Source organism: Vicugna pacos, chromosome 20, assembly GCF_048564905.1.
Source record: "Vicugna pacos chromosome 20, VicPac4, whole genome shotgun sequence".
Taxonomy (NCBI): Eukaryota; Metazoa; Chordata; class Mammalia; order Artiodactyla; family Camelidae; genus Vicugna; species Vicugna pacos.
Genome location: NC_133006.1, coordinates 20,382,067 through 20,401,755, shown reverse-complemented (window position 1 = coordinate 20,401,755; position 19,689 = coordinate 20,382,067). Strand labels below are relative to the sequence as shown.

The following is a 19,689-nucleotide window of genomic DNA, read 5'->3' as shown; positions in this document are numbered from 1 at the left end:
TTATCAACTCTCATAGCTGAATTGCTTAAGTACAATTTATAGAATCTCAGTGCAGTTCATTTTTAATGGAAAATCTGAAACCTAAATTGCATATTTAAAAGGCACTTATAACCATTGTATCTGTAAATAACTTTAATTAGCAGCTTTTTGTCACTTAGAATAGTATGCAGTACTAAGTGAATGAATATTTTGGAAGTAATATCAAATTCTAGTGTTTGCTGCAAGTATTGAACTGTATTTACAGTTCTGTCCTAAATGTTTTGCACTAAAGTAATCAAATCCATTTGTGTCTCTTTGTCAGTGTGCTCTTTACCACTGGTGAGTGCTCCTTACTTTCCTAACCTGCTGCAACAGCATATTATTTTACATCCTGATGGCTATTGACAAGGCTACAAAAAAGAAAAGCTATATTTGTATGCAACACTAACCCTTTGACTGCTAAATTTTGTTTCTGCTTGCTGTGCCTTGTCATTGTTGATCTTTTTGTGCTAATAAAGTATGTTTGGTGTTCTCCTTATAAAAATAAAAACAAACACACACACACACAAAAGAAACAAAATGAGAAAACTTTCCCAATGCCCCCAGCAGAGTGCGAGGTAGAGTCCTGCCCTATCTCCTTGCCCTCAAACCCCTGCAGCAGCTTAAAACAACATGGGATCAGTGTACTCAGCATCACAGTCCCTGGGTTATATGGTATCTCTCCATCCAGCCTATGATTTCCTCCAGAGTAGGGGGTCATTCTGTAAAACCCCAGACAAGCATAAGGCTCAGCACATAGAAACCACTTGAGTGTTCCTTAAGTGAAAAAATCTGGAAGGAAACTGCTACCCTCACACCTTGGCCAAGGACACCCACCCTGAGCCTAGAGGGGCAGCTGTGAACCAAGGCTTCCTAAAAAACTGAAAGGGGTGAGGGAATTTCTGCCAACTCACTGGCATTTCCTTAAATTTACTAAATCTGAGGAAAGGATGCTGGAAGCAAACTAGTAGGCCTGGAGTTGCCTAGAGGGCTGGGGCCAGGTATGGGCATCCAGCAGGGTTCCCAGGTTCCAGGTTGTTTATCTTAGTCTCCTTAAGAACAAGACATGAATGTTAAGAGGGAGTATTTTTGGGATCTGCAGATACTAACTACTACTTATAAAATAGGTAAACAGCAAGATCCCACTATATAGCATAGGAAACTATATTCGATACCTTGTAATAGCCCATAATGAAAAAGAATATGAAAAGGAACATATATGTATGTATAACTGAATCACTATGCTGTACATCAGAAATTAACACAGCATTGTAAACTGATCATACGTCAATAAATTTTTTTTTAAAAAAACTAAAAAGAGAGGGTATTTTCTTTTAGATTTAATCAAAACACCCCCTAATTTGCTGAATTTTTAAGAAGTTCTGGAACTTTGGGAGGGAAGAATCCCTTCATTAGTATGCTTTCTAGTAAAGTAAAAGAAATACCCCAGAATGTTAACAGAATTTATCTCTAGGAAATGGAAGTACAGGATATTCTTTTTTCCCCCTGCTTTTCTGTATTTTATAGATTTTCATTAAAGAGCAGTGTTATTCTTACAACAAAAAACTGTACTTTAACAAATTTATACCACGAGTTCAAAAAAGTTTCCATCTGCAGATTTATAAAATAACACAAAATTAATTAAAGCATGAGGCTCCTCTGATTATGTTAAGTCCAATATTCAGAGAATTGGATAGAGTTTTCAGAAAGAATTTGTTTTGGTTTTGGGGAAAAATTAGCCCTACACTAAGTGATGCTCTCATCTCACCTAACAAAGCATAAGTGATCAGAGACACCAAAGTCTACCGTAATCCAATCATTTCAAACTGGTAATAAAGAGCAAACTTTAAAAGCAGCTAGAGATAAACTACAATGAGATATAACTGTGTACTGATTAGGTTTCAAATTAAAAAGACTGATCATAACAAGTGTTGACAAAATATGGAGGAACTAAATTCTCATACACTGTTGGTAGGAATACAAAATAATACAAACATTTTGAAAATAGTTTGGAAAATTCTTTAAATGTTAATTATACACTTACCGTATGTCTCAGCCATTCTATTCCTAAGAGAAATGAAGTGTTCATACAAAGACTGTTACATTGCTTTCATAGCGTCCTTACTTGTAACAGCCCAAAACTGGAAGCAACCCAAGTGCTACATATGTAGCAGTCACTTAGTAAATGGAGAGTGATTGAATGCACACACTATCTCTGTGATAAGAGATATTTATATTTTAACAAGGATTTCTTTCATCTAACAGATGAGAGAAATTGATTGCCCAGGCAAGAGGAATCTTGTTTACTAAGTGGGAAATAAAGTTCAGGATTCCATATACTTTTGCCCAGGGGTTTATTTTCTCTTCAGATTGTACCTTAATACTAGATACTTTTTAATGGATAAGAGGAAAATTTAAAAAATGGATTTGGACCAAACCAGTAATGACTGACCTCTTTGACTCCTAAGGGTTTTGTGTCTGTCACAGATTTTTAACTAAGTTTGGTCTACCAAGAGTACAGATTCTAGATTACCCATATCTTAAAAACCTATAAGAAAGAAGATGGCTATTGTGAATCTGAAGGCCAAGGAGAATTCTTTAGAGCTAACAAGTCTCATTGGTTGGTACAGCTTATTGGTCTTCTGAAACAGTGGCAGGATAAGATCCTGACCTTGGAGTGATGGCAAAAGTGCTTTCAGCCTAACACTTCTTTGTACTACAAGCCTCACAGGCTGATCTAACTTCACCTGCCTATTTACCCCTATTTCCCGCTGTGTCAATGCAGTGAAGATAACTTGCAGATAAAATACAAATGCTATCTGGTTTTTTTTTTTGTCTTGCTCATCTCTTTCCCACCATGTCTACCTACTTCTGGAATTTCTCCCACCTGACATTTCCCTGCAGAATGCAAAGAAGGGAGAAGAAGCAGGAAGGGTCCAAATGTAACTAGAGTTATATATTTTATTTGAGCCTCATCTCTTTGTAGAAGGGGGAACAGAGATGACAGCAGTAAGTGAGAGATGGTCTAAAAAAAAAAAACAAAAGAAGTGTGGTGTGTGAAGAAGGAAATCCTTCACTGCAATACCTGCTGAAAGTGAAATGAAGTGAGCCTGGATAAGGAATTCAGAGACAATTCTTCGTGCTGAGTATTGTGATCTGGGAGTGGGATCCCAGTGCTGAGCAGAAGAAGGCCAGCAGGTGGAAGAATCCCAAAGCAAGTCCTACTAGTTGTAACTAGTTGAGGTCTCCAGACTAAGTGGGTGGGGAGGATTTGCCAAGGGAATCTGAGCCCTTACTCCTAGTTCATCTCCAAGGGATCCTCAGTGGTTTGCCCTTGGATGTCTACGAATTCATATGCTGATGTGTCTTCTGACTGTGTCCTAGGCTAAGTCTGAGGTGCGGAGTTGGGAGCCAAAGACTGATACAGAGGCCAGTACTGCTGCTGAGGGTAAGTCTGAGCCCTTGGCCTGGATTCGAGCTCAGGTTCCGGCTCAGTCTCTGGATCCATCTCAGATTCAGGCTCCAGCTCTGACTCAGGCTCCATCTCGTGATCCAGGTCTAGGTCCAGATCTAGCCCAGGCTCTTGTTCTGACTCCAGAATGCGATCCAGCTCCAAGTCTAGCTCTGATTCCTCCTCTCTTACTGGATCCTGGAGTGTAGAGAAGCCTGGACTTTTATTTTTGGGGGTTTCGATAAAACTGCTGCTCATTTTATGCCTTGATTCTCCATTCTGAAATACACACAATTAGGTGGGTTAAAACTTTGCAATTTTATTTAATTTTTGAACAGTCAGGGAATCTCAGAATACAATAGGTACCAGAAAATCATGGGCTCCTGACAAAGCAGAGAATATATCTAGTCTAATTTGCTTTTTGTCTTCCTTATACCCTCTGGTTCCTCAGTTACCATTCTTCAGGCTCAATCAATCGATAACTTCCAATTTCTCTGGCTTTTCTAGCTAGGCTGGATTTTATGGTCAGCCATTTAAGCAGCAGTGGTTTTGGCAGCATTTGCGAACATCCTGTCTTCTTGATTTTACTTGTCTTTCCAAGCCCTCAACGGAAGCCTTGGCAGGACATGCAAGATCCTTGGTGATCTGGTCTCCTGCTGTCTTCTTTAGCTTTATCTCCATTCTTTTGCTCTAGCCATAAAGTTAGACTGGCAGATCTTTACCTCTGCTAGTTTATCAGTTCTGTTATTCATTCAATCCACCCCAGGGGTGGATTCTAAAGAGATAGCTAAGGGAAATATTTAAAACAGTTATTCACTGGTATGGAACTGGCATTAACTGAGCTTGCTGTGAAAGGATCTTTGAGGTCTCTGCTGGGTTGGATAACCCTCCCTTCAGTTGGAAAAGGATCCTGAATGACACCCAGATACCATAGCAGTGTGGGAACTTGGGACTCAGGTCTACTGCTATTTAACAGCTGGTAAGAGTGCCTTTCAACATCTCAAACTCTGACACAGCCACACTCAAAAACATTTCCTGGACTTTGCTCATCTCTATCTGATCAAGTGTTTCCCCGACCTCACCCCCACCTCACCCCCCCACCCCAGTGCTTCACATCATCCAACCTTGTCTGTTTCTGAGTGGGTTTCTTGTATCACTGTCTCAGATTCATCCATGCTTAACTCAGAGGGCTCTGGCAACTTCCTTGACAAAGCAAATAGCACAGCGTCGTGGAGGGTGAGGAACAGCTGGGCCTTGGTGATGCTAGCGTCAAAGAAATCATTCTTCTCAAATGCCCTGACCACAGAAGCTACAAATCAAACCCGGAACACACACAGGGTCAGACACCTGGGAAGGAGAGCACTCAGGGTGGGAAACACAGACCTCTTCATAGGGTGAAGGATACTCACAGTGACATCCTGCAATGAGCACCAAGATGTTGGCATTTTGGAAAGCATTGCACATCTGTGGGTAGAGAGTAAATCAGCGTTAGAGATCTCACACTCACTAATTAGCTGAATTTTAAAACCTCTTTGGTCATTCACTCTTCCGTGGTAAATGTACCTCTGCAACCCCATTCAGCTGTATAAGCATTGATGAATGAACTGCTATATGCCAGGAAATGTCTAAAGTGGCAAGAATACAGAAGAGAATTAGATGGTTTCTCATGGGGTGGGGAGTAAGAGGGAGGGTTGCCCATGGTCTTAAGCAGGGGGGAATCAGTTCACATAAAGAGATAATTGTTCATGAGAGGACTTGCTAGGAGAGAGACAGGTACAGGTGTGATGGGAACACACTGGACGGTCCTCATGAACAACCATATCATGGCATTATTGCTTAGTGTTTGCATGTGACCCCCATCTCTCTGGAGTTCACTAAGGAGAAGCAGTAAAATGTGGCCCAGAGATGGTCAAGTAATATAGCTGGGAATGGTATTCAGGAACCGTGAGGGTCATACTCAGAGCTGCTCTGCAAAGTTATATTTGACTTCAGTAAAACATTAGATATTTAATATAAGATTAATAAACATCAGATGTCGACCTCAAGTATACCTCAGCCAGTGTATGTGCTCTGGGGCAATAAATATTTATATTCAATTCAAAGCAAGTCAATGTTAACCATAGTACTCTAAGACTGAGTAGATTCCATCCCTGAGCACTAAGTTAAAGTGTCAAAAAAAAAAAAAAAAGCAAAACAGACAGCCGACTTCTTTCATTACCAAAGGACACAAGAAAGTCATTCTTGATTATATGGTAAATCATTAAGTCATTTGGTAAAGAACTACTATAGGTATACTCTAAATGAGAAGCAACTTCAATTTGTGAAATCTCATGAATTAAGAAGTTTAAATTGAGTGGTTGTCTCTAATAAGAATGACTCCTGGGAATTTTCTTAGTAAGTTTCAGTTTTCAATTATAAAGTAAACAAAATATAACTATTACCACCAAGGAGAGGGGAGAGTCTAGCTCAGTGGTAGAGCATGTGCTTAGCATGCACAGGGTCCTGAGTTCAATCCCCAGTAGCTCCACAAAAAAATAAATAAATAAGTAAACCTAATTACCTCCCCTCAAAACAAACAAAGGTGAAACTATTACCACCAACAAGACAGTATATAACAACTGCAAAAGGAATGAAGAAACCTGTATTTTTAAAGTATGAGTGTGTACCATGGATCTCTGAGGGGTGTAGAGTTAAGGTGCTGGACACTGCCTCAGTGATGGGGCTGGAGCAGAAAGTCATCAACATAGGGCAGATGTGGCTGGGTCATGCCAAGGACCAGAACATATGGTGCTTCCACAAAAAAGGAAGACACAAGAGGAGGCGAGGATGGCACAATTGTACTAAAGAGCAGGGGGAAGAGCAATATAAAGTCAGATGTTAAGTTTCAGCACTGGACAGGCCACTTACCAGCTGTGAGCCTAGGACTCTTCCAGGAAAATACGGCTTGTCTCTCAGGCTTGTTGTGGGAACTAAATGAGACAGTGTACATAAATGTGCTCAACTCAGTTTGGCAGGGAGTAGGCATCCAATAATGTAGGTTCAATGAAATCTGAAGTTACAGCTACAGTGTGAGACTGGGAGACAAGAACACAGCCCAGTAGTATGACCTAAGATGGAAAAGCCTCAAAGACAAGACATGATTAAGTATATTTGAGTCTGAAAATGAGGGGGGAGGGGTTGGTGGAAAGAGGACCTTGTGGATGGGAAAGCCCTTAACATTAATCTCTTCCATGCTTCTCATTTTATAGATAAGAAAACCAAGACCCAGTGCAGTTTACTAAGTTACCACGTCTGATGGACAGTGAGCAGCAATAAAGCCAGGGCAGAGCACGTATCCACAGATCACCAACCAATGTTCTTTCTGCCATGAGAAGCTTCCTATTGCCTTAAACCAAAGAGGAGCTTGACCCACTTAAGACAGAATCACATTCCCTTAGGAATAAGACGTAAGATAAAATGTTTTGATAGAATAGGATCTGAGAATAAGAAGGAAAGTCAGCATATCTCAAAAAAAGGTGGGTGCAGTCAGAGCTAGGAAGTAATTGGGTTTAGGATGCATAAGCTGAGCCATTGCCAACAGGAACAAGAGTGAGACAGAGGACTGAGAACTGAGATAAGCTGGCTGAAAAAAAGATATTGCACTTATGAGACATTAAACAGTAAAGCCAATACGGTTAGTTGTGCACCTAAAGTGTCCATATTGTACAAGAAGGAGAGAAATGAAAACTGCCTAAGAAACCAGAAAGTGGGAGAGAAGCCATGATTCAGGGAATACAGCTTTGGAAGGAAAAATCTTCCCTGCCCTTTTCGCTCAAAGATGCAGGCAATGAAGAGGGAACTGGGGAAGACCCTAAAGGTACTAGATCGGGCAGCCCCACGCTTGTGATTTCATCACAACGTCCTCACATCTGAGTGCCTTTTACAGTGCCTAACTCTGAGCAGCTGAAGAGTGGAGAATTCCTGGTGAGCTTTTGTCTATAGTATTTGAACCTATTCCTTGAAAAATTCTGTAGCTAACTTCCAGGATGTGCTGGGGTTGCGGGATGGGGCACAGATTGCTGTTTCAATGGTGTTAAGAATTTTCTATTTTTCAGTCCTTGAGAAATAATATGCCATGCATATGGAACCAATCCCAGTTCAGTAAATCAGAGTTGCTTTATTTTCTTTTTATTCTGGCTGACCTTAAACTGTCTTCTGTATTCTTGTTCCAGTGGCCTAGGAGTCAGAGAGCAGCTGATTGGTGACTAAGAGGATTCAGTCGGGATCAGGGCTGGGGTGGTGGTGGTAGGAAGGAATCAGAGCTCTTGTGAAAGCTTCCTTAGTACGTACCTGTCTTAATACGACCGAAGCTTGTGAATCCACCAAATGGACCATGGAGAAGTCCAGGATGATGGTGTGGATGAGGGGTTGAAGAGATGAGGCCGAGTAAGGCATGGGTGGTCTATCCCTGACCTGAGATTCGGAAGCTTCAGGGAGTGTTGAGAAGAGTCTGGAGGAATTATCAGAAAGCCAAACTTTCTCCACATCCTCATAGTTTGGTGTTGGGTTTTCCTGAGATATGGAAGATGTTGTGTACGGTACTTGTTCATCACACATACTTTGGCTTGTGTTCATGCTCTCAAAACGTGAGCAGCGGATCAGGTTAATGGAGGATGAGTACTTGTCTCGTTTACTTTCAAATCGTTCTGTGTAAACAACCTGGGACAACACAGTTAGGGGAGGACAATGAAGAGACTCAAGCAAGGGCTGGGTGTACTCGCCACAAGGCTGTTTCTATCCACCAACTGACTTCCCTCTTAGAAAACTTCTCCACAGGCTACGCACATTTTTACTTAGATATCCGTCACTCCCAACTTAATTCATCTTTCCTTATCATCACCACTTAGAGCATACCCCTCTCAACATCCCCACGTGCATCAATGACATTGTCCTAGTGAGTCAGACTTACAACCATCTTTGATTTATTCCTTTCGCTTATCCCTGGATTCTAATTAGTCTCCAGTACCTACTAATACTTTGAAGTATTTCCTCCATCAGTCCCTTTTTTCTTTTTTTAAAAAATTTTGAACACATACAAAAACACAAATAATAGCTTTAAATGTCACATTAATAGAGAGTTATCTCCCTAGTTTGATTTAAAACTCTATGAATTGCTTCAAAATAATCTTGTGATTTTGAGGAGATTTAGGTGGCTGGGAGTATAGACGAAATGAGATTGGCTATAAGTTGATAAATCTTCAAGCGGGTGATGGGTACACAGAGGCTCATTATACTTTTGTATGTATTCAAATTTTTCTGTGAAAAAACTTTTTTTTTAAAGAACAACCTGGATGCAACTTGAGCCAGTATGCTTTGTAAAATTAGCCAGTCACAAAAAGACAAATACTGTATGAGGTATCTGGAATAGCCAGATTCATAGAAACAAAGTAAAATGGGACTGGAAGGAGGAGGAATTGGGGAGTTGTTGTTTAATGGGTCAGGGTTTCAGTTTTGTGAGATGAAAAAGTTCTTGAGATAGATGCTGGTAGTGACTGCACAACAATGTGGATAAATTTAACACTACTAAACTGTACACTTCAAAACAGTTAAGATGATAGATTTTATGTTATATGTTTTATACCACAATTAAAAAGAAAAAGAAAAAGAAAAAGAAAAAAAAAACTACCTGAAGACAGAGACCCTTAAAATTCTTTTTTCCTTTCTCATAGTGTCATAGGTCTGGGCACATAGTATGAGCCAATGAATACTAGATGATCATAGTCTACTCTAAAATGTACTTGCTGATGTCCTATAAATACCCTCTACAATGCTCAGTGTGGATACAAAATAAAAATTAGAGATAGTGTTAATTCTGTCATCTTGGCAGGGAAGTTGGTATTTTCTGGGAGATCAGTAGAACTGGTGCTCCATTAGGGTGTATGGGAATAAGAGTGGGTGCTTGGTGTTTGTAGGTGCCCATGTGAGGAGGGGGGTGGGAGCGTCTGTGTGTGGGAGACTAAATCTGTGTGTGCGTGCGTGTTTATACGTACAGTTGCCCCTCCAGGGTGTAGGTATGGACTGGGTGAAAGGCCCCAAAGCTAGAAATGAGCAGTCCTGCTCTGGGGAAAGGGAATATTGAGACCAAATCCGAGTTGGAAATGAATGAGCATTGTAACTCATCAGCCAAAAAATACTCTTCAGATGCTGTAAAATCACCATCTGTATTTATCTGCCCTCCACACCCCTATCATTTTCCTGGTCCCTGGCACACTTCAGGAGATGCTGACAGATCCCTGGGAGGCCCAGCCACCTCGACCCTGCCCTAGCTGGAATCAGAAAACAATCTTTAAGTCATTGATTTTCAGGAATCTAAAGCTAGGTAGCTAAAATAGAAGTCGAGGAAATAGGTACAATGGTCTCAATAGGCAAACTGTACTCTGTTCAGATCAGCTGCTGGCCATTGAGTAGTGACTCAGGAGTCAGAATATCTCCTCCTACTTACTTTCCGGGCAAGATCTGAACCTTAAAAACCAGTGTCTCCATTTTTGGGGTAGAAATCTCTGATTTCCAATTACCTGTGGTGGGTCTAAGAGTTAAAACCCCTAAGGGGGTTTTCTTTTCTTTTCCTTTTTATTTTTTTAAACTATGACTGCACTTCTTTATCAAATGTGGAGAAAAATGCAGAAAAGAAGAGGTGTTTCTAACCCTGGGCCGTGGCTCCAGTTCATCACAGTTGCAGAAACATCGACAAATCTTCTGTTGCTGTGAGCCATCTTCACTTTGACTAAACAGGGCGTAAACTTCTTCTTCTGTAAGAGGCACTCTTACCATTTCAATCTGAAAGGTATAGGAGGGGTCTCTTGCAGATGGTGAATGGAGGAGAGGGGGAGAGCCGGGACAGGGAGGAGAACAGGTGGAGAAAGGCAGGGGAGGAAGGCCATCACCTCACTTAACAACTTGTGCTTTAGGTAGTAAACGTTTACAAATGTAATGGAGTTGCAGCACTGGAAGATCTTCACCCCAGGAATGTTTGTAACCTGCAAGACAAATGGAAATTTGAAGGAAATGTCTCAGCTCTTTTATGGAGTAGGGGGGAAAAAAATCTTTAGAACCTCCTACAGAATCTATATTCTTCTTTATAGAGGCAAGAAGGAGAAAATTCCTTCCTCCCATTTTCACCCCCCTGCTTTTCCTGCTTTCCTCTTTCCCCTCCATTTCCTCACTCCTCTTTCACTTGGTCACCCTCCCCGTAAAGTTCATTTCAAAATTATCCTTAACTGGCTGCATCATTTTCCCCATCTCCATAAATGCATATCTGTAGTGCAGCAAACAAGAACGAAGGGATTTTGTAGAAAAACTAAGCAGCAGGCCTGGTCCACCCCATCTTTTGGGCAAAGGAGTGGGGGTGATGTGGATTCTTACCTCTCGATAATCATGGATGCTTCTATAAATATTGGTGTTGGGGATCTGACCCAGGAGGAGAATCTTAGTTCTGAAAGTAAATGCATTTGCCTTTAGGTCAAAGTTGCCTTGCCTTGCTATGGCCAACTTCCTATTACTTGAGACAAAGTACCTGTGTGACTGAACAGTGATGATGAAGAAGGTAAAAGCTACTGAAACCAGTAGTCCAACGTCCAGTCCCAGGAAAATTGCAGATATGAATGTCACCATCCAAGCAATCTTATGGAAAAGGGGAAGAAGGGAAAAGAAAGACCATGATAACAAGCAGAATTGAGAAAATCCCAAGTCCTATTTCTCAACTCACCTTTACTCTCTCCCTCCCAACACCTGGGATTTAGACAACAAATCCTACAGCCATAGGGACTGATGCCATCACAAATAATTGGGTCCCAGGGGTGCCTAGTGATTCTTTTATGCATCCTTGGTCACTTCTTTCTTCATCTCTCTTGAAACATCAGTTTCCTCACATGCAAAATAGGGATAGTAATATTGATTTTATAGGTTTTGTTGAGATTAAAAATCCTATTTGTAAAGCAACCCAGAACACTCCCCAAATTAGTGATTGCGATTTCAAGACCTATAATAGTTGCTGGGAATCTTTAACATCCCTTCCAAGCTCCTTTCTCACCACCTTTTCCATCACTTTCAGCAGATGACTTGACTTTCATCTTTACAAAGAAGATAGGCTGAAACCCCCTTAAATGTTTACTTCCCCCTCCACCTGCCACTTGTTAGTTAACATCTGCACTCACCCTTCTCCCCGATTCTTTTGGAAGTGCTGTCCCTCCTACTCAGAAGCTCTCCCTGTGCACTGGACCACATCCCTTCTTAAATCTCAGGGACCTGGATCCAAAAATGATTCCCTTTCGCATCACTTTCCCTTTACTGGCTCCTTCTCCTCTCATTGTATGACATTCCCCATCTTTTATTTTTTGTTATTTCCCCTTTATAGCTCTAGTTTTGTGCTCTAGAGAGAAGGAGGGTGCTCCATCACTCTTCCTGGCAAGACACCGCCTTCCTTGTCTTATTAGGATTTGTGTCTCCTCTCCTAGGATGTATTTCTATTAGCTGGATTAAAAGTCATTCAAATATGCAATGTATGAGAAACCCTTTTTACCAGATCTGTATGTAACTGTTGCTACTTAATTAATTTTATTTGATTAAACTTTGCATCATTGGAATGGAGTCAGTACTTCCATGCACCAATAACCTTGACTCCTTTTTTTAAGCACAAATATAGTACTAGGCATCAAAGAGTGCCTAGTGTCCTTCACACTGATCTCCTTCGTCTGTTCTCTTCCCCTCTGTGCAGCCTTCCCCTCCGTCCTCCCTGACCTCAGCCAGTGTATCTACACTCACACAGTCATATTGGTTCTGCCTCCACAGATTTGGTAGGTTGTAAACAGTTTCAAGGTACGGTAGGGCGTTGCTCAGAACAATACCAGCCAGCACAGCCTGTGGGGAAAAGATAAACCCTGCTTCACTTTCCTTTCAGGGGTAAAACTTTCAAATCTCCACAAAGGAACTACAGAGTCAGCCTCACCAGTTTAATGAAAATACCATGTCCAAGCTTCAGCTCACTGTCTAATCAAATATATATTCTCCACATTTTTCTCTGCTCGCCTCCATGATTTGTCAAACACACAAGACAAGGCAAGGCCAAGTGACTGATTCGGCTGGTAGAGCTACTACAAGCCACAATCAGATCACTGATTACCAAGGGAAAGGAAGAGTAGCCACTGTTTGTGACCATCTAGCTCCTTCTGTTTCAGTATTGTCTCTTTTGGTGTATGAGGCAAGACCTACAGGGAGGCTGGCACCTTTGGCCATTTGTCTTATCTTTGTCTACTTGGCTTGACATCATCTATGTTACCAATGTTACCTAGAAACCATCCTCAGATGGGATGACAAATTAAGGGAATTTCCACTCACAGAAACTCTAAAATAGTTTCAAGTGGGCTTTTTTTCCGGTCTAATCATGATGCACTTTAATTATCTCAACAATGAGATACCATTTTTCAGTCCATCAAATTAAACCAGCAAATTAAAAATATTGAAGATGCCCCATAAAAATGGCTGTTGAGTATGGTACTTTTGGAAAATAACTTGGCAATATATCAAGAAATGCTGCTATGCTTCCACACAGACATTCTGTTTTACTTTTAGAAATCTATCCTAAATGTAGAAAAGGGTAGACTACAAAATTACTCCTTGTTGTGTTATGTATAGTAACAAAAATCCAGACAACTTAATATTCCAATAATAGGAAAGTGATTAAATAAGTTATAGTATGGACTATTGTGCTATATGTTAAATTAAAACAAGAATACCAGATTGTGTGTAGAGTTAGATCACAATTATACAAAGTACTATCCATACATAGAAAATAATATTGGTGAGACATATGCCAAAAGGTTAATAGTGGTTTATGTGTGATTGTGGATGATATTTTTATCTACTATGGATTTTCCAAAGTTTTAAAAGTAGGCATGTCTCCTTTTGTAATGGAAGGAATGTTTCTTAAATATAAGAAAATGAAGATCTATACTCATAGGGATGTAAAATCAGAGCCTCAACATAGAATCTAACCTACTTTAAGAAACATTTTCTTATGTTCATGAAGGCCCTGCATTAGCTTAACATTTCTCAGCCTTTTCCTAGCCAGCCTCTCCTCTATATACTCTGCCTGGGAATTAGAACTAATCCTATTACCAGGATGGCGTCGGTCCAAGATTACTCTGGTTTTCTGAGGTTACTCAGTGACCAGTTGGACTCAACAGGTTGGTAGAGGAGGGAAGGGCAAACAAAGATGGAGTCATCAGAAATAACTTCTTCCTCATCTTCATCTTCTTTCCAATCAAGAATCTCCAAAAATTTCTGCAATTTGCAGGGAGATGTAGTAGGAAAGATAAGAAATCCAACTTCTTGGGCTTTTACAAGATTTTTGGCTTGAGGTATGGAGTATGAAGAGGAAACAAATCTTTGTAAAACAATGTATAATGAACATTTTACCTTTCTGAATATTAAGATAAAAGATGCTCATGTATAAAGAAGAATTAAATTTATATATAATTTCCATCATCCGAGAGATAACCACTGTTAACATTTTGGTATGTTGTATATATTTTTCATACTAAATTGGAACAATATTGAATATACTATTAAATCATGTTTTTTAAAAGTTGATGTTGATTTCCTTGCTAACTAGTTGAGATCCTAGCCAGGATGCTCCACCAATTACTCTCCTAAGGATTTTGCAACAAGCAAATGGTAGCTCAAAGAAGAAAAGAATCATTCATAGTTTAATACTTGCAGAGCCCCATTTTATAGAAATTCCGATATTCCACTGATCAGATTGTGTTCACATTTTCTCACCCAGAAACATCCTAGCTAGATGCTGTGAAAATAATGTGCCATACCTGGTTAGCCAAAAGCAAGGGCTGTTCTATCCCCAACATATTCATAGTTAAGGGAGTGCTTACCTACTTTTACCACTACCCTTCAGTGAATTCTGATAGATTTTTTTATTTGAGATTTTTAAAAATTCTGATTCTTCTATAAAGCTATAAAGAAAAAAAATCATTGTTCAAAGTAAATTAGTGGGTGGCCCTCCTAAAATAGACTCCCAAGAGTTATAGCACCAGAGGTGCTATATAAACTAAATTCTGGAGATGGCTTCTGCTGGGAATCAGAGGACAGCTTGTGGGATAAACACAAGCTTAATCCCACCCACCATGCATATATTCCATGGCTGGTTTTGAAGGTCCCTGAATCACAGGAGCAGAAGGCAGCCACAGCCTTGAGATGGCCCTGCTCTACTGAAACCTGATTCTCACCAGGTGGAATAGATGTGTTCAAAAGAATGAGGATAATATTTACAACCACTTCAGCTTCAAGGACTGCCACCTCAGTGTGTAACCAGGCTGCTGCACCTGGAATAAAATCTCTCTCTCTCTCCTTAGTACTATCTAAAAATAGCTAAAGGGAACGTTATGGAAATTTAAAAGGAAATTATGGTCACTGGACATTGATCTATATTGTAACTTAGATTGATTATAGCCAGTAATTAATACACCTGGCATCTCTAAAAGTAAGGTCATCAGCCTCACACAAAAGGAAGAAATGGCACATAAGAGGCATCCAAGCTGAACAGAGTTAAACCTCAATTTCTATACCTTGCCTTCTACTGTTGTGAACTAACCAGAGGCAGTGTGGCAGCAGTAGGGGGACGGAGTTCATATGAATGCAGAACAAGGCCTTCTGGAGACTGTTTAGGAAAACAGATGGCATGAATGCACAATGAGCTTCCAAGCCTGTGCTGGTAATGGGCGTTCTGGCATTTGAAGTCTATTTTGGTCATGTTTAACTGAATCCTTACTTCTGAAGTTTACTTTTTAGCTTGAGCAATTTAAAAAAAAGTTTATTGAGAATAACAATTGTTTCCTGAGTGCTTATTATTTGTTCAACACCATTCTCTATATATTATACATATTATCTTATTTGATTCCCAATTCCATGTGATAAGAAAGGAACTAGAAATAGGTTGGGGCAACCGCTGGGGACAAGCTGAATGCAGTTCTTCTCAGAGATGCCTACCAAGATGCTATCTGGAGATCCATTCTTTATTGACTTAGTTATCTGCTCAGTCCTACTTACATTTGGCAGCTCATAGAAGAAGCGTCCCACCTTCACCATCAGGAGCAGCATCACACCTGCGCCTACCAGAGATGCAAACTGAGGAGACAGAGCCGGTTGGAGAGAGACCATCAGGAATGTACTGTTCCCTGTCTGCAACTGAGGCCTTCTGCTTCGTGAGAAGCATGTCATTTTCTCTTAAAAGGTGTTGAGTATAACCATCTAGCATAAGTGCATTTTTTGGTGAACATTTTTTAGGTCTTGTTAAAGTGCCAAACACAAACTAGGTACTCAATAAATACTTGACTAAGTGCATGAAGTCTTCCTGAAAAGCCACAAATTGTCTTGGGTATTTGATTCTTTCTTGCAATAGCTTTGTGCTACGAATCTGAAGTCTCCTAAAATCTGACCTTCATCTCCTTCTAACTTTAACCTCTCTTTGAACAGTTTAGGAGAGCTCTAGTAGACTCACCACTGTCAGCCCTGAAATCCCAACCTTTCCACCTCGCTCTTTTGGAGCTTGGATAGCTTCGCATCTAACGGCTTCAGTGGGGCTTCATCTTAAAAATACCACGATATTCACTTCCGATTTTCTGACTTTAGTTTCTCTCTGCCTCGCTGCTATCAAAAAAAGTTACAAACATGAGTCGGGGCTGTATATAGCAGCTCTGGATCCTACCCCAGCTGGCCTGGCTACTCTGGGCTCAGTACTACTTGGTAAGCAGTGATCAGACTGTCCAATACAGGTAGAAAGCTAAGAAGCATAGTTCCTTTTACAATCTCAAGGCTCTCTGGACATAGTCTTGAACGCATTATATCCCCTATTGATAAATTTCCATTGTTTAAGCCCCTGTTAATAAAAAAATAATACAAGGCAGTATAATTACCCACTGTGATGGGGGGAGAGGATGAAACTGTAATCTCAAGTTAAAACAATGGCATATACAAGCAAGAACAAGCAAGCTTATATCTAAACCATTAAATGACCACTCAGCAATAATTCTCTAATTTATTTTTTATTTCTTAGGTGTGAAAAAAATAGCTCCCTACTGGATTCCCTCTCACTGCTCATTGCTATTTGCCATATAAATGCAACACTGAAAATAGTAGCAATGAAATCAACGTCCTACTTCCTTCTTTCCCCGTCCTAGATGATTCACAGCTACAGGAGCAACTCAGCATGGAAAAGCTGTAGAAAGGATTCAAGAAAATGGATCACTACACCTGAAACTCAGGAAGTTCTCATGGCAAACATTTCATACACTGTGGAACTTAAAACAGGTAACTAAGAGCCATAAACTTCTCCAGCCAATGTACAAGCTAGCCTGATGCTGCACCTAATTTCAGGATCTGGCTTCAGGCATTCTTGTTTGGCACTATACAAAGAAACTGCTTTAATTAGCGTAGGAACATATATCAGGACTTTTCCTTCCTACCACTCCTTTCCTCAAAAATTCTTCTGATTATTTTTAAGGAAACAAAGACATACAGATACCAAAATAAGTTATATAAAACTTAGTTTAAAATGAGTACAAACCAGATACTGAATCCCATAAAACTTGCTGCTCAGAGAGGGTTAGGAGGCCTGCCAATAATTGTGTCCCCCATGGCTGCACATGCAGGGGAGTGGGCTTTGGGATTAGAGGGCCATCCTTAGTGACATTGTGCCTTAGGAGGATGCTTGATGGCTCTCAGAATCCCAGACGCAGTGCCTTGACAGGGTCTAGAGACAGCAAGCATGTGTAACTTTACATCTCATGCATGTTTTGCTTTTCTGCTCTGACTTACCATCACTTTTCCAGGCTTTCTTGAGCAAAGACTGATTCTGCCTTCTTTCTGAGAATTTAAGGCAATACGAGTTCCCGCAGACCACAGCCACAAACGACATGCAGACCTTCAGATACCCACTGTTCCGTAAGTAGTGGACAGTAGATTACCTACCATGCACCAGTCAGGGCACCAGCGGCCTGGGATAGAAGCTCTAATTTTTGAACATCTTAAGTGACAGGCACTATGATGGGCATTATTATCATCCAGTTTAATCCTCACAACTAAAAGGTTATCCTTATCTCCATTTTTATAGATGACAGCCTCAGAAAGCAAAAGTAACTTGCCCAGAGTCACACATCCAGGAACCACTAAGTCAGGTTTCAATCTACCTGACTGGCTTGACTTCAAAATCCAGGCTCTCCCCACGACCCCAGCTGCTTCCTCTAGAAATAATACAGTTCACTTCTTTCTTTTATTATTTCTTTCTTTCGTTCTTTTTCCCCCCAAATAATAACTCATTTTTAAGCAGTTTTGGGAACCTGGGGACAAGGCAGGAAGGCTGGTCCTTGGAAAGCAGAGAACCAGGAAATGAACCCAATCACAGAGAAGAGGGAAGCACAGTGGTCAGAACTGGACAAGCTGGAAGGTGTAGTGGGAACAGTTCAACTGGGCCTGCCAGCAACTCAAGCCCAGGCCATGGCAGAAAGGTTAATAGGTGTTGCTGCAACCAGCGAAGACAAGTGGGTTCTACACAGGGAAAAATTAAAGTGAAATACAGATACATTATATACAGTTTGTATTTATGGTTATAAGTAAGTAAGTAAGTACGTAAATAAATAAGTAAATAAGTAAGTAAGTAAGTAAGTAAATAAATAAATAAATAAAAGTGGCCCTTGGTGGCAGGTCGTATCTGAGAGGTTCAGAGCCATCCCTGTGGCTTCCCTTTCCTGTAGTCCTGGGGAGCTTTGAAAAAGTGGGGGTGTTCTCAGGCAGAGTGAATCAAAAATCTCCAGAGAAAAAGGGTGGAGAGTACAACCCCTGCTGTGGGATGAAGAAAGCTGAATGAGACTCAGAGACCTTTGCTGGTCCAGATCATCAACTCAGATTGGAGACTGGGTAGCTCCAATGTGTCGGGCCAGGGGCCAGCGGCATTCTCTGCTTGAACCAGCGATTTGCCCTGGATAAATCATCATCTTGGGGAAGGGTTTACCAGCATCCCTAGGGACATGCTTCTCTGTGAAGGGTCACTGCACCACAGAGAGAGATGTCATTGATAGGGGAGTGTGTTGTATGGGAGAACAATGCAGCAGCAGAAAACAGAATGAGAACCACAGGCTGCCTCTGAGGCAGGCACTGTCCAACAGGCTAAAGGCAACTCTGAGGCTGAATGGAAATCCTTCTTCCTTCCCTCCATCAATTTATACATAACCTAACCCTTTTTCGATGAGCCATGAAAGTCCCACTTCCTCCATCATTCTCCTTCCTGCAATATTATGGCATTTTTTACTGACTGTATTTATTCTGCACTTGATTTTTCTTTCACTGTGATTTAGTTTTATCCAGGTGCATGCGTCTTTTCCCCCCAAATTTGTTATGCTTGTATACTAAATAAGCAAAGTGTGTTATCAAAAGTTGGCAAGAACTAATGTCTGGAACTGCCATTACCATTTCTTCTTTTTTTGTATTTTCAAATTTAATTTTTAAAATTATTTATTTATCTTATGCAGGTACTGGGGATTGAACCTAGGACCTTGAGCATGTTAAGCACATGCTCTGCCACTGAGCTATACCCCCACTCCACTTCCATCTCTTCTTATCATAAAATCTTCTCATTTTGGCTTCAAAGGTTTTGCACACTTGCAAAGAACATCCTTCTTTTTAACATGACTCGTCTTCCTTCTTTTTGCCAAATAGTAGTGCAAAGGAGCCACACCTTAAAGGCCAGTGTGTCTGGTAGGAGCTCAATAACAACAAACCCAGTCCACATAAAATATGACGTGGTCTTACTCTAGACCCATGCTCTCACCCCTGCCTAACCTTATGACTTTTATTGGCTTTCACCCTATATTTGCCCATAGACTGTGACACTTTATCTTTCCCATTCAAATTTAGTGTCCGTTCTTTTGACGCTTTACTTTTTGTCCATGGCTATACCTTCCTACTGTGCTTTTGCGGACGAAGCTTGTCTTTGAATTCTGTCACTGCTTCTCTGCCTTCTGAACCTTGACTCATTCCCTGAGCTGACTCTAGTTTCAATTCTGATAGTTCTTTGGCATTTGTTCATGCTACATAAATGAGAGATAAAATAAAAATAAAATAAATGAGAGATGGGACAAGAGATGTCCCATCCCTCATGTTGTAAAGTTGTAACTTAT

At 40.6% G+C, this 19,689-nt stretch overlaps 1 protein-coding gene across 9 annotated transcripts in view; it reads right to left on the bottom strand.

The window, feature by feature from the left end:
- Nucleotides 1-2,961: 2,961 nt before the first annotated feature.
- SLC26A8 (solute carrier family 26 member 8) overlaps nt 2,962-19,689 on the bottom strand; it is a 50,708-nt gene continuing 33,980 nt past the window's right edge. For 7 of the 9 annotated variants that reach the window (XM_072945134.1, XM_072945133.1, XM_072945136.1 and 4 more), the window contains 10 exons: nt 15,566-15,643; nt 12,269-12,364; nt 11,022-11,128; nt 10,871-10,940; nt 10,393-10,485; nt 10,154-10,285; nt 7,799-8,167; nt 4,879-4,933; nt 4,594-4,778; nt 2,962-3,748 (listed from right to left, as the gene is read on the bottom strand). In XM_072945134.1, coding sequence (XP_072801235.1) covers nt 3,404-3,748; nt 4,594-4,778; nt 4,879-4,933; nt 7,799-8,167; nt 10,154-10,285; nt 10,393-10,485; nt 10,871-10,940; nt 11,022-11,128; nt 12,269-12,364; nt 15,566-15,643 — 1,530 coding nt within the window. In that variant the 3' untranslated portion in view covers nt 2,962-3,403. Of the gene's footprint in view, nt 3,749-3,768; nt 4,245-4,593; nt 4,779-4,874; nt 4,934-7,798; nt 8,168-10,153; nt 10,286-10,392; nt 10,486-10,870; nt 10,941-11,021; nt 11,129-12,268; nt 12,365-15,565; nt 15,644-19,689 lie in introns of those variants that run through there. The other 2 variants (XM_072945141.1, XM_072945139.1) reach the window with 2 other exon arrangements.